Source organism: Athene cunicularia, unplaced genomic scaffold (assembly GCF_003259725.1).
Source record: "Athene cunicularia isolate RWA unplaced genomic scaffold, athCun1 SCF_143, whole genome shotgun sequence".
Taxonomy (NCBI): Eukaryota; Metazoa; Chordata; class Aves; order Strigiformes; family Strigidae; genus Athene; species Athene cunicularia.
Window position 1 is genome coordinate 1 of NW_020799204.1, and position 14,595 is coordinate 14,595.

The 14,595-nt window shown below is 57.4% G+C and overlaps 1 protein-coding gene across 1 annotated transcript; it reads right to left on the reverse strand.

Moving 5' to 3' along the window:
* Positions 1-799: 799 nt before the first annotated feature.
* PAIP2B (poly(A) binding protein interacting protein 2B) lies at positions 800-14,079 on the reverse strand. Its single transcript, XM_026867094.1, has 4 exons — positions 13,948-14,079; positions 7,785-7,939; positions 3,491-3,667; positions 800-2,647 (listed from the first exon to the last, which is right to left on the reverse strand). Exons 2-4 carry the CDS (start codon positions 7,929-7,931, stop codon positions 2,591-2,593), a joined length of 381 nt encoding a protein of 126 aa, XP_026722895.1. The 5' UTR covers positions 7,932-7,939; positions 13,948-14,079; the 3' UTR covers positions 800-2,590.
* Positions 14,080-14,595: the final 516 nt, after the last annotated feature.

The window sequence follows — 14,595 nt, forward strand, 5'->3', positions numbered from 1 at the left end:
AGCGGGGCCAGGAACGTGGCTCGGTGGCCACGGGGAGGGGAAGTGGCCCCCGGCACTGCTGGAAAATGAAGAAAAATGGAGCTTGAAGGTTCCTGTTCCGGTGGGTGAAGAGGCTGAGCCTGCGGGAGAGGGCCTGGGGGGGCAGCTGGGACTATGCAGGACAGGAGGGGGGAGCTGCTGGGAGGGGGAAGGAGAGGAGGAGGAGGAAGGAGGAGGAAGCAGAGGAGGAGGAGGCTTTGGGCTTGCCCAGGGCGAGGTTCAGCCCCAGCGCTGGGGAGTGCCGGTGACGTTGGAGCCAGGAAGGACTCGGCGGTGCTGGGTTCAGGCTTTCCTGGGGCTGCTCTTCATTTAAAAGGGTTAAAGAATATTTCATGAAGGCTCTGGAGAGTGTTGGAAGTTTGGTGTTTGGTAGTCACACCCTTCCTATCCCACCCCCCTGCCATGGGGACACCTTCTGCTGGCCCAGGTTGCCCAAAGCCCCGTCCAAGTTCTTTTTGTTTGGAACAAGCAGCAAGGAAGGGGCTAAGCCTGACCTAAAGCACAAACCCAATGGCTGCCTCTTGCACACAGATTGGTTGGGAAGCACAAGCCCTGGGCCGGGCCTTGGCGCTGGGAATCTTCTCCTCTGCCTTCCGAATTTTTTTATTTTTTAACTTTGGTTTTCCAAGGGCTGAGGTCCTGACCAGGCCTAAAGTCCAGCCTTTTCAGGCTCTGCCTGGCCAAGCTCTACCCCGGGGGTGAGGAGGCTGGAAGCCAGCAGAGCCGGGGTGGGGAGGGAAGGGGTGAAGGAGGAAAATCCTGCCTCTGAGCTTAAAGCACCGCTCAGTTCCAAAAAAAGTTTATTTTTAATAATGCATTGTCTGAAATTTACAGCATGTCAGAGGGCGGGGGTGGTTGGTTTGTTGGGGCTTTTTTGTGGTAAGAAATCAAATAGAAACCAGAGAAAGGGCAGGGAGGGGGGAAACTGTGCTACTGCTACAGAATTTTGCCCTTCCCCATGTCCCGGGTTACATCCTGCAAAGCCTGAGCACGGCTCGTACCAGAAAACAGGAGAATTCAACCCAAACCAAGCCTTATCTCTGAGCAGGAATACTTAAGCCAGGCACCTTCAACAGGCTGCCGGCTCTAGCTGCGGTAGCGTGCGGGTTTAGTGCTGGTTTTAAGCTGGGCAGCCAGAGCCGGGAGATCTGCTGAGTTACGGAGCAGCTCAACCCCCCCCGCGCCATCAGTGTTCCTGGTCCAACAACCCCCCGCGGCCGCGCCGAGCTCAGCCAGGCCTCAGCTCCCACCTCCACACAAACCCCGCGGGCTCCGCACTCCCTCGCCATTAACTCCTTGTTTAATTAACCGGGAATCCTGGCAGTAAGTGCAGCGGGGAGGTGAGATCTACCGGCGGGAGGGAGCGAACGCTCCTGTCCACGCTACGAGAGGCGGCAGCTGGTTTCAGTGTTAGGCTGGACACCTCGCCCAGCAGCTCCCGCTTTCTCAGGGGGGCAGATTTCTGCGCTGGGTTTAAAACACCAGAAGTGCCCAGGGTTGGGGTTTAAGGAGCTGAAGCCCAACCACCTCCCGTCGATGGGGCTGGAGGTTCCCAAGCGCGAGTTCACCCGGCGGAGGCCCCGATCTCGCCACCCGTCGCCGGAGCCTCGGCAAAGGGCCCTGCGCACGAAGACGCTGCCCGTCACCTGCTCGGTCTGCGGGTGCTCCTCGGGGTCAGGCTCATCCCGACGGAGGATCCTCCGCCCAGGGAGGCTGCGCCACACCGACTCCCCGCCGTGGGCCGCACAAGGGGCTCTATTCCCTTTTTCTCAGGGTTTGTTTCAGTGAGAAAGGAAGGTACAGGTGCCTCGCAGCCGCAGCCCGTAGCGCTGGATAAGCTCAGGAGTTGCGGGGGGAAGAATTCTTTAAGGAGAAGTTGGGTTTGTAGGAGCAGCCCTTCCCTCGGACGGCTGCGGTGCTGCCTGACGGGCCCCGTCTCCACGCAGAGCGCTGAAGCGGGCAGGACCCTGGTCTACCCGCAGAGGAGCGAGCGTTCAGCACCTCGCCGAGAGCTGCTGCTTGGAGGAACTTCGGGGTTTACAGTCTTGTTACACTTCACCTTTCCTTTAGCGAAAGAAATCCTGTCGAAGGGAAACGGGGAGCGCCAGCGCGGCTCCTGGCCCGGGCTCGCTGCCTCTGGGGAGGGAGCAGGCGGGCAGGGGGATCCCTACAGATTCTACTTAAACAAGAAAACATGACTTTTCCACTAAGCAGGTTTGAAGCGCGCATCAAAATGGGCCTCTGAAGCTGGCAGGGGGTGGGGGGAGTGTTGGACTCTAGGACAGGCTTAAGGGCTGCGAGTCCTAGAAAGCAAAAACTGCCAAAAGGAGGTGGGAAGACAGTACAAAAGAATTTAAAAAAAAGGAAAAAAAAAACAGAAAAAAGGAATAGGAGAGGAAAAAAGGAAAAAAAAAAAGGTACTTGAAGCGTAGAGCAAGATTTTGCCACGTTGCAGCAACTCTGCTCTGGTGCAGAGTCCAGCTGGGGGCCGACCCCCTCCCTCCGTCCCCCCCGGCGTGGGGACACAGTCTTTCGGAGCCCGCCTCGGGGGTCAGTACTTCACGCCGGGCACAAACTCCTTGGCATCCGGATTCAAGTTGCTTTTGCTCTGGAAGAGAAGAGGGGACGGGGTGGGCCTGGGGTGTTTTTGGGGGGAAACATGGCGGAAGCTGCCGTTTCTGTCTCTCCGTGCTTTGGTGCGGGGTGGATGCGTGGTGAGAGGGGCTGGTTTATCCCCACCCAGGGTAGTGTGGGGGGTAAAGCAGCTCAGCCTGAGCTCAGCTCAGCAGGGCTGGGCCAGAACAAGCCCCCTCCGTGCTGGTCCATATGATCCCGTGGCGTATTCTGGCTTTCAAGGATGAAAACAGGCCTCGCCCTAACACTGCTGCTCTGCCTGTCACCCTGCCGGCTGTCACTGCTTGGAATTAATCCATCCAGGCTGGGGGTGCTCAGCAGACCTGGTGAGGCCCCCCCGGACCTCTCCAGCCTGCTGCCCAAAAGACCATGAAGGTCCCAGCTTGCTGGGTGCAAGCAAATCTTGCTCCTCAGGTTGGTTAAACCAGCTCTGCTCACCCTTCCCGTGCTTCTGGGGTTGGTTAAACCAGCTCCACCCACTCTTCCAGTGCTTCTCAGGTTGGTTAAACCAGCTGTGCCCACCCTTCTCATGCTTCTGGCATTGGTTAAACCAGCTCTGCCCACCCTTCGTGTGCTTCTGGTGTTGGTTAAACTGGCTCTGCCCACCCTTCCCACGGCTTCTGGAGAGCAAGCTGCACAAAACTGGCTATTTTTGCCTTTAGGATATGTAGCTAAAATAAATATCCTCACAGAAACCCCCCCATAAGCCTCATTGCTGGTGCATCAGCACCAGCTCTTGCACCAACACCCCGCTGCCCCCCCCTTTCACTGGACAGGCCCCTGGCTCTCTGCCCGACCTGGCGGCACCTTCGCTTACCAGAATGTCCTCGGACCCGTGGCTGTCGCCAACCGAGAGCCCGTTGAGCTGCTGCTGCAGCTGCCCCATGCCCTGGGGCAGGTCACGTGATGGAATGAACCAGTCCTGGTCTTCCTCCTCCAGCATCTCCTGGAAGCAGCGGTCGAGAAACTCCTGCTCCTGCAGCTCCTCCTCCACCTGCCCAGAGAGACACGTTAGTCACAGGTAGGTCGGGGGTTTCCCTACGTCGGCCCCACCTGGGGAAAGAGTTTGAAATGTGCTTGCTACCTCACCTCAGCACCCGTCTGTGCCTCACAAACGTCACAGGATGGACGGAGTTAGATTTTAAACCTAGATTCGTAGTCTTGCCTAGAGGCAGCCCCAGGAGCACAAGAACTGGCCCCTTTGAGCGGAGCTCAGGCATCGCTCCCGGCCGCTGCAGCCTGCCGGGTCTGGGTGCAGGAGGGAAGGGGATGGGATTTACCAGGTGAATCCAGAAGAGAAGGGGATGGGATTTAGGGGACATCTGGACACACGCAGGGGATTTGAGGCTGCCAGGCTCCAGCCGAGCTCACTGCAAAACGCACGGGACGGCTCATAAAATCTTAACGGGGAAGCGCGCGGATCCTCTGCTGCAGAGCGGCGCTGCAGCTCTGCTCACCCTTCCCGTGCTCCTGGGGTCGGTTAAACCAGCTCTGCTCACCCTTCCCGTGCTTCTGGGGTTGGTTAAACCAGCTCTGCTCACCCTTCTCGTGCTTCTGGGGTCAGTTAAACCAGCTCTGCTCACCCTTCTCGTGCTTCTGGGGTTGGTTAAACCAGCTCTGCTCACCCTTCCCGTGCTCCTGGGGTTGGTTAAACCAGCTCTGCTCACCCTTCCCGTGCTTCTGGGGTCAGTTAAACCAGCTCTGCTCACCCTTCCTGTGCTTCTGGGGTTGGTTAAACCAGCTCTGCTCACCCTTCCCGTGCTTCTGGGGTTTGTTAAACCAGCTCTGCTCACCCTTCTCGTGCTTCTGGGGTTGGTTAAACCAGCTCTGCTCACCCTTCCCGTGCTCCTGGGGTCAGTTAAACCAGCTCTGCTCACCCTTCCCGTGCTCCTGGGGTCGGTTAAGCCGGCTCCCCTCAGCCCCCCAGCGCTCTGCACGCACCGACGCAGGGTGGCAGTCGGCTCCCGGGGATGACACTGTCTCTCCGCTGCTGGAAAACTCCTCCCGAGGCCGAGGGAAGCCACGGAGCTTGGCCGGGGCAGAAAGCTCCTCGGGCAGGGGTGTGCAGGCAGAGCCAGGCAGGAGACGGGGCGCCGGCGGTCCCAGCCTTACCCTGTAGCATCATCAGGTCATGTTCACCCGCTGCTCCCCCCTTCCAGGGCGGCTTTCTCGGGGGGGCTGAGTCTGGGCAGCCCCGCGCCGCTGCCTCCTGCTCGACAGGCACGTGGTGGCCAAAAAACGAGCAGATGGGGCGACAGCCAGAAAACAGCACGACTGTGAGCAGCTGGGATTGAATCCAGGAGGGCTGAGTGAATCCACGAACCACAAAACGCTCCGACAAGCTCAAATCCTTCCATTTTACAAGAAAGCAGAAACTATGACCAAAAACTGGCGGCCTGGAGGGGGGAAAGGGGAGCTCTGCAAGCTGCCATGCCCTGTACCGCTGGGACGGGCAGGCAGCCCCTGCCAAACGAATCCCAAACAATTTGGGAAGGGGAGCCCAGTAAACCCGGAGTGCAACCAACCTTCAGGTTATTCCCAGCCAGCCCCCAGCTCGGGGAGGGACATTTAAATTAACTCACAGCCCAGAAAACTCCCTGCGAGGTGACTTTTAGGACTAGATGACCTTGAAGGTCCCTTCCAACCCAAACCATTCTGTGACTGTTAAACGCTCTCTCACAGTAACCGAGCTTTGGGCGCTGCCTCTCACCACCAGCCTTAGAAATCAGGTCTGGCCAGGGGAAAATCCCCTTTACTGCTAGTAAAAACACGCCATCGCTGTCCTCAGATGGGTTTCCAGATGCTATGCTTGAAACTACGCACTGGTACTAGCGTGTTAAAAGAGGATATTAAAAAAAAAACCACGCCAGGAGTGCTGGCTCACCCCAATGATGACAGCCCTGGGACCCTGCGCTTCTACAGGCCACCAAGGGAGTGAGCCCGGAGCGAATATTCCCTCTCCAACGAGGACTCTGCAGTTTCCCTTCCCAGAGCAGAGCCTTCCCAGCGCCTGCAGCTCCTCTGCAGCGTATCGTGACAGCCTGAACTAGGAGAGAAAGGGTTCAGTATTTGCTCAGGGCTCTTCTTTGGCCTCCTGGGGTATTTAATGCAGCTCTGTCACCTCCCACCTCGGGTTCTGCCCCAGCCTCGCCTGATGTCAGCACAGTTTCATCTCACACAAGAGCCCACCACTCCCTTTTTGCCCTCCGGGATGTGCTGGCTCTGTGGGAAAAGGTAGGTCGCTTGCATAAATAAGGGAGGACTGTGCCAAGAAGCTTGTGGGTTCCTGAAAGACACTTGTTTGTTCCCCTTGTCAGGGCCTGGACGGCAGAAAACCTTTGTGGAGGAGGCAAGGAAACAGCGTGGCTTCAGAAAGCTGAGGAAGAGGGAAGAACAAGCGCAGGAAGATTCAGGCCAAGGTCTTACGGCAGCCCTGAGCCACTGGGGTCTGGCAGGGAAAGGTGGCAGAAGCCACGAGTGCCACTGAAAGGGACGTGCCTGCTGCCCCCCCGGCGGCATCTCAGGGGCTCCCAGGAGTGACCCCGGCCGGGGAGCAGGACAGAGCCAGACCGGAGACTCGAGGTGCAGCATCCCCAGCCCGGGGACGGCTCAGGCCAGGAGCGCTGCCTTCCCACAGACCCAGAGCTCCCTGCCTTCAGAGTGGGACTCCATCTTCCGCATGAACCATTTTCCCCCGAGCAGCGTTTCACAGGGAGCTGGGTGAGAGGCTGCGCTCCCCAGGGCACGGCCAAGTGCTCGGAAGGGCAGAAACGAGGGCTGGCAGCCCAGGAAAACACAGGGGAGTATCTTGGCAACGCCAAGCCCTGAGGTCTCGGCTCCATTTTCCTCCCTCCTCCATCTCCGTCCGCCCTGGGACGCTCCCTTGGGCCCGGAGCTGTGCTATGGTTTGCTTTGCACTTTGCCTTTGTCAGGCTTTTAATCAAGACGGCGCTTTACAAACATTAACTAATTAATCTTGCACGTTTCCATCGGCGCAGCTGCTGGGGGGGGGGGCTGGGAGTCAGGTCATTAAATAAAACAAAAGCTGTGAGTCACGGCTCGCTCCCGTGAGGCGGCGCGAGGCCACGCTCACCCAGAGTTACTGTCGGGGAGCGCGAACGGCTGCAGTCTCCTCCGGTGCGAACAAGATTTAAGTGTTCCCACATGGGAGATTTTCTGCTGAGAACACCAGGAAAGCTGACGAAATCCTCCCTTGGTGAGCAGGGGCGCGGTGGGGGTGTGAAATCCCTCTCTGCCCAGCCTGCCCGCGGCTCCGGCGGCCCCTCCTGCCTCCCGATACCCCGGCGCTGGGGATCTGACGGGCGGATGTTGCAGGTAGGGGTCAAGCACCCAAGGAGACTTCAGGTTTTCTGCCCCGTCGCTCAGCGCAGCCAGCTGAAGGTGCAAGCTCCTTCCCTGCCCAGTTCGAGGTGTCTGACTTCTCCCCAGCTACTGGGATGACGGTGGGAGGGAGCAGCGAGCCCCCAGCAAGCTCCTCCCCACCGCCTTGTGCTGTGTTTGGCTGAAAATCCAAAGCAGAAGCACGAGGAGGACGCGGCGCGGCTGGTCCCTCTGCTCCAGCTCGCCGGGCCGCATCATTATTCCACAGGCAAGAGCCATTCAAGTCCCACCAGGAGCTTTCAGGAGCTCATCTGGCCCCTATAGACACAGCATCTGGTGGCCAAGGCTCCTACTGAGGCTGCGCCAAGTGTTTTGGGGAAAGTTTGACCCGAAATGCAAGGTTTGAGCTAGCCAGGCTACGCACATTTCAGCGCTGAGTTTTAGGCTGGTCCCCTCCCTGCAGCTGAATGTGCAGAAAGGGAAAGCTCAGGAGATGGCAGCACCCTCCCTGTCCTCCTGAGAAGGATCCAAGAGGGCCAGAGGCATGGTGAGGTTTGTTTTTTATTTTCTGACTTTATCCACCCCACGTCACTACAGGCAGCTCCAATATAAACAGGATGACTATTCCCTCGAGCCGCCATCTCCTCGCAGGGCCTGCGCCGGCCGTGCCTCACCCCCCTGCCCCGTGGTGCCCATCCGGGGAAACCTTTCCCTCCCCTCATTCCAGCTGCAGAAACACGGAGCTGGCAACCCCCCTTTCCTGGTCCTACCTGTCTGTTGAAATCTTCTTCGTTCTCCATCCACATGTACTCTGCAAAGGGGTTGTTTTCCTTCTCATCGTGGCCGTTCACTACTTGGTCCTCTTTGGACGTGGGACTGGATGCCGTCGTGCTGGCGAGGTCGGAGCCATTCATCATTACTGACTCTGTGAAGGAAAAACAGGGGCTGAGGGAGCTGCTGGGGGGTCCCCAGCTCACCCCAGCCACCTGACTCCTGGGTGGACAGTCGCCACTGGCCACGCTGAGGGGTGGTAGCTCAGGCTTCCAGCACAAAAAGCTGCTTTTTTGCAAGGCATGGCGTTATTCTCGACTCCCCTTCCCTCCTCGAGAGTGCTGGCAGCAGCAGCGTTTCTTTTTCATGGTTTTGACCCATCAGGGATGGTCTGAATGTATTTGATCTGGACTTAAAACAAGGGATGAGGTGACCAGCAGCTCCTGGAGAAGTTATGAACAGGGCTTGGACAGGCACCGGCACCCCAAACCCCATCTATCCACCCCATTTATTTTAAATCTGCCACAAAATACACCAAAAAAACACAGCTGGGTTATCACTCCAGGCAACACACCAACACCCCAGCAGCACATTGCTCCCTACCCAAAATACTGAATTTTCTGGTGGAAGACTCCCTCACCAGTCCGTGTCCCTTTATCTCGGCCGTAATCTCTTTTATTTTCAGAGGGCATTTCGCAAAAGCCTGTTGGTTGGTGACACAAAAGCTGCCTTTTTCTAAAACAGGCATTCCGAGTCCCAGCGGCGTGGCTGGAAGCAAGACAAACCTCAAGAGAGTCCCAAACCTCAATTTCTGAAAGGTCCCTGGGAGCAGAGGGAGGGAAGGACACACAGACAGATCGACGATTCAACAGGGAAAAGAATTCCAACAGGGAGAAATAATTCAACATGGAAATCCTATGGAATAGCAAACTATGGATTAAGGCCAGCACAAGGCTGCTGAAAACCATCCAAATGCCACGTAACGACGTCCCAGCTGTATGTTTTACTCTCCCCGGGTTAAAGCTTTATCTGGAGCTAAGCTGAATCCAGTTCCAGTGCAGCACTGGGGCAGGGGGAGGAACTGGGGAGCATCTCCCGGGGCTGGAAAACACCCATGTCTTGGGGTGATTGGCAGAAGGTTTGGTCTCAAGGTGGGTGAGGGCCCCACACAAGAGCCCTTTAGGTACAGGGGGGCTGGGGAAAAATCAGCCTTTTGTCCTTGAGGATAAAAGAGGGGGTGGGTGGGAGTTTTTTTGCAGCAGCAGCAATTGGATTTGGATGGGGGGGGTGAGGTCAGGGAGACCACTAGTGACGATGGGAACTGACACCCTTTGCAGGGGGACAACCCTCTCCCTGAAATTTTCAGGGAACAGCTACCATCACAGCTGGTCCAGGTACGTCTGATCTTACTTTAAGGACATGAAAAGAAATTAGACGACCTCTCAGAGACACCAGGAGTCCCTGCAAGGCCGCGAGAACGAGCAACACCCCTGGCAGAGCCGGGTCTTTTTGCCTCCACCCAGGTGACGGCCGCGTCCCGGCAGCTCCCATTGCCCGGGAGATCCCTCGTTACTCACTAAACGCAGCCTGGTCTAGGGGCCGAGCAGATTATTCCTGTTTTGGGGAGAAATCCAAAGCATGGATGAGTACCGAGGACACGACAGCTGTCGCACAACACCCCCGATAACAAAGGTGCCCAGCTCTTGTGTACTGACGCTCTTGGGTCCCCAGGAGCGGCACAGCTTTAACACAGCGAAGAAAAAAGGGAAAAAAAGAGAGAAAAGAAGAGCAGCAAGGTCCTCGGGCTGCCTGCTGCCTCGGGCCGCGGCACCAAGCGGCCGTTGGTATCTGCGGAGAAGCAAAAACCGTCTCTGAACTGAGCATGGAAACTTCAGGCGTGCCAGGTCAAAGAGATTTTTTGTCGAGGGCTCGAGCCTGGCAGGGGAGTCACAGGGCTGGCGGGAAGGGGAAGAGAGCTGCAAAGCAAGCGCAAAGGCACGGAACGCTGGGATGGGGGGAGCTCTGCCTCCTTCCCTGCCTCTCCTCTGGCTGCCAGCCCCGGCGTTTGTGCAGGCAGAGCCCGGAGCTCAAGGACCCGGGAGGTGTGAGGGGCTGCTGGGGGTCGCAGCTTACGTACAGAACCCAGAGAGGCAGGATGGGTGCTGGGGCCCACCCAAAGGGACCTCAAGCACCAAGCTCTCCTAGTGGAACAGGATGATATAAAAATATTGTCGACCCAGCTCTTTTCTTAGTGGAGCCACAGGAGAACCAGTGACACACAACTGCCTGGAAACGACTGAAGGAGTTTATTCCAGACCTCAAGGAGCCATGAGAGGAAGCTGATGAATCCTGGTACAGAGACAGGAGCAGTTTTGTCCGACAAGGTATCCGCAAGGAAGGATACGTGACAACCACCGAAGATCGGGTAATAGAGTCTAAAGTCCTTCCTCCAAATACCTCAGCACAAAAAAATAGAAATAATAGCTTGAACTTGGGCACTGGAGATGGCCAAGGGTATGAAAATTAATATATGGACCAACTCTAAATAGGCTTTTGGAGTGGTCTGTGCTCATGGGGCAGGGTGGAGAGAAAGAGGACTCTTGTCTGCACAGGGAAAACATATAAAGCACGCCAAAGGAATCCTCAAAGCCCTGGAAACGGCACAGCTGCCTGGAAAGGTGGCTAGAACGCACTGCGAGGCTCACCCAAGAGGACGTTCCACCCATGAACCTGGCAATGCTGCGGCAGCAGGAAAGGGAGCGAGGTGCCTGCGCTGGTCCTGCAGCTCCGTCCCGGCCTCCGCGGAGAACAGTTTAGCTGGAGGAGCAGCAGGAGAGAGGAGGGAAGGCGTTTGCAATGTTTTATTTGGGTTTTTTTTAAATAAATAAAAAACTTCCTCTTCCTCCCCAAAACTCCAGCTCCTCACTAATCCGGCTGCAAAGAGGCCTTGCTCCCGCCGGGCCGGCTCTCGGCCGAGCTTTGCAGCTCTTTGGGACACGAAGGGGTTCTCCCCCAGCGTCTGGCAGAGGATGGGATTTTGGGGCGCGCGGGGAGGGACACAGGCAGCAGCTCTCAGCACAACCCCGTCGGAGCAGCCCTGGCCACTGCCAGCACCCCAACCTCCGCGCAGGCCTGCGGCCCCGCGGCCACCCACACGTCCTGCCGCAGGCAACCGAGGGGCTCCCAGGGGGCAGGGGATGCTGGCCAAGCCTGGCTTCCTGATTTGGGCTTCCACTAGACCCTCCGGGGCAGAGGGAGAGCCAGGACCCCTGGCACGCTGGGCACCATCTGCTGCGGTGCCCAGGCGGCACAAACAGACCCGCCGCTTGCCAAAACCAGAGCGCAGGAGGCGTTTGTACCTCCCCGTCACCGCCAAGGCCATGGCCATCACCAACACGTCGGGATTTTTCTTCATTTTTATAAACAAGCAGGTGTCCAAAGCCCTGTTCCGTGCCCCCCCACGTTCACCGTGGCAGTTGTTTTGTCGTGGTTATCACACACGCTTCCCTGCCACATTATTCCCACCTCTTTTGTTAGGTTTAAGCTGTCCCAAAGCTTCCCCAGCTGTCCCTGCGTGCAGAACTGGAGGTTTTTGGTCAGCCCCAAGAAAAAAGGGAGCTGGGGGGAGGCCAGCGTGGACATTTAAGCATCACAGAGCAGGACAGGAGCCCTCCCACGATGCCCCTGAGCTGGGAGAATCAGCAGGCAGCAAGCAGGTAGGAGAGGCTTCCACTGGGAATATCCTGGGTGAAAAAAACTCCCTGAACAGGAGAAAAACCAAACAAATGCAACCCAAGTGTTTCTTTATCTCCCATCTGTTGCGGCTGGGTCTGAAGCACCCAAGGTCGCGGCGGTTTTCCCCTATCAGCAGTCCTGGCAGTACAGAGCCACCCCCCACCCCCGCCTGGAAAAGCACCTTCCAAAAGTGCATTTTCCAGTCTGGCCAAGCCAGGCTCAATGTATGTTTTGGTCTGCGTGTTATTTATCTGAGTCACCGGAGCAGCGCTGTAGCCGTCAGCCTGTTGATGCTCCACCAAGTGCGCGCAGAGCCAGGGTAATTTTGACATATTGCTGAGGCGCTGCAGCAAGCTTCCTGCTCAGAGCCACGGCTCCCCGCTCAAACTGAAACACACTTAAAAATCTGCTTTCTTCTCACGAAGTCTTCTTGGATTTGTTCGTCTTTTGCCATGGAAAAAAATAAGTAGATTAAAATTAAAAAAAAAAAATCTTCGGCGTGGGGATTGAGCTCAGAGAAGACATCCAGAGCACACAAAGCACCTCCTGAGAGCTGCTTGCAGGGCCCGAGGAGGCCCCTCTGAGTCCTCACAAACATCTTCATCATCCTCACCCGGGGCTGGAACAGCAGCCTGGCAAGGCAGGTTTCCTTTGGGAAAATGTCCTGGACAACACGAGGAGGGAAAACAGAAATTTGGGCCGTGTTTGGTATCCGGGTGATGCTTCAGGGCTGCAGATTTTGCAGGACCCGACCCCAGCCAGGGCCATGGCCAGCTCCATTAAACTGGAAATAGTCATTAGCACAAATCGGTACCAGTGACCAGACGTCTGAGGGCAAACTAATGAGCGTGGCTCCAGCAGGGAGATGCCAACAATATACCCCTGTCCCAGCGGTGACCTTTTTTTTGTTTTTTTGAGGAAACACCCAGGTTTCTGCGTGGACATCTCTGCCGTGACATTTCACACAAGAAAACCTGTGGAGTAAATCCGCAGGAAGAGGTGGGGGGGAAGGACCCTTTAGAGCAGGCAGCACCCGAGCGTGGTGTAAAAGGGGGTGGCTGATCCTGAGGGAGCCAAAGCTGGGACAGGAGCGAGAGGATGGCGAGGGCGACAGGCAGGGACCCGCCGCGCTGCGAGAGCCCACCGCAGAGGAGGAGATCTCGCAGGGCCGCGGGGTCGGGGCGAGCTGATCGCCCAGGAGAGTGTTTTTCCTCCACGTGCCGGGAGGGCGAGGGGCGAGGACAAGAGGCAGCAGACGGCGAGCTGGTGCTGAGGCTGGAATGAGCCATCCTGGGAGCAGAGGGCCCTGGCTCCCGCCACGGAGCGGCACGAGGCACAGCGAGTTATTAATAATCTGGATAAAGCCCTTCGCCATCCCAGAATTACACATACGGTTCTCTGACCGTTTCCTCACCTAACTCAGGAGGGTAACACCGGGCAGAACAAACCCGGGGCAGTCGCAGCGGGGCTGAGGAAACTCCCGGGAGGCCAAACCCTTCAGAGACCCACTTCTGGCGGGTTTCTGCCCCGCGGGAGCATCCTTTCCTCACGCTAAGCATGGCGTGAGCCCCACTCCCCCCCTTCACCCCCAAAGAGTTAACAAGTCAGCACCAGACGGGCGAATGGAGCGCAGCTGCGCGCTTGGCTCCAGGCGAAGGACATATGGTCCTCCTCACCCTCCCGGGCTGGCGCGGCCGGAGCCAAACCTCAGCGGAGGCTGCTTCGGCGGGGAGCGCTGGGTTATGTGAGGGGGGAGGCTGGTCGGCCAGGGCTCCCAGCTCTATAAATAGCAGGAAAACCCACCCAGACTTTAGGAAAAAAGAAAAAAAAACAAACCGAAACTCCTCTGAGTGCTTTCAGGGCTCCTCTCCTCCCTGCCTGCCCTGCAAGGGGAGCACGGCTGGGTTTGCCGGCACCACGGGGACGGGAGAGCTGCATCCCCAGGCCGGCACCCTCACCCCAGCCGCACTTTGGGTGGAACACCGCTCAAACGCAACTTGTCGAGCATTCACAAAAAGAAACCTGCTATTCCCCCCACCCTCCTCAACCAATGCAGGAATGCTTCCCAGAGAAGAGGCAGACTGGAGAGTGAGCTTTGAAGTCACAGAATCATCCAGGTTGGAAAAGACCCTGAAGATCATCCAGTCCAACCATAAACCTCACCCTGACCGCTAAGTCCCCGACCAGGAGCCCGGGACTGACCCGGGGCACAGAGGGGAGGAGGGGGGGGCTGGTTTTACTGGCCACCTCTCAACTCCTCCGAAGCAGCAATTAGAGAAGGGCAGCTTCTTAGCCCCGTTTCCCAAGGGCGAGGATCTCCCATCTCAGCTCGCACAGGTACTCCTCACGCTCCGCAGGTCGGTCTGGTTCAGTCCCCGCTCCCAACGCCCTCGCTCCTGCCACTGGCCTCTCCCACGTGCAGCTTACCTCGCTCTAATCTCCCTTTGCGCTTCCCAGGCCCAAACTGCACTTTTCCTCTCCCGGCCGTGCAGATTTTTCCAGCAGCCGGGAGCGTTGCCAGCTGCCCCGCATGGCACTTGCAATTTTCCCCCCCTCTCCGCTTCCACCAGGGAACCCGGCGTGACTAGGTCTGGCTTTTTCTGCTAGGCTGCAATCCGGCTCCAGCCCAGCCCATGCTCTAGCACCACCCTGATGTCTTTCAAGTATTTTTCTTTTTTGTTCCCCCTCCCGCAGGCTTCTCCTTCCCATTATACTGGTGCTTCAGGTTTTATTCCCTACCACCGACGCTTCTGAAGCGCTGAGCTGGCGAGCTGCTGCAGACCTGGGGGAGTCACCCACTGCTCCCCGCTGCCTTCAGCCCTCTAATTAGAGGATGCTAAGTCTTCCAGGTTAGGCCAGACTTCTAATGTTAGGCTGGACTCCTGGCACGCCCTTCTCATGCTTGCTGGGCTACTGGGGGGATGCCAGCCCCTGCTCGCAGCCCACAGCAGATGTGGAGCTTTCCATTTTCAGCTACCTCAGTTGCTGAGGAACTGCATCCTATTTCCATCCCTGAGCTGGAGGATAATCTCGTCCTGCACTATTTTAATCCGCATCCACAAGAACAATCCCCCC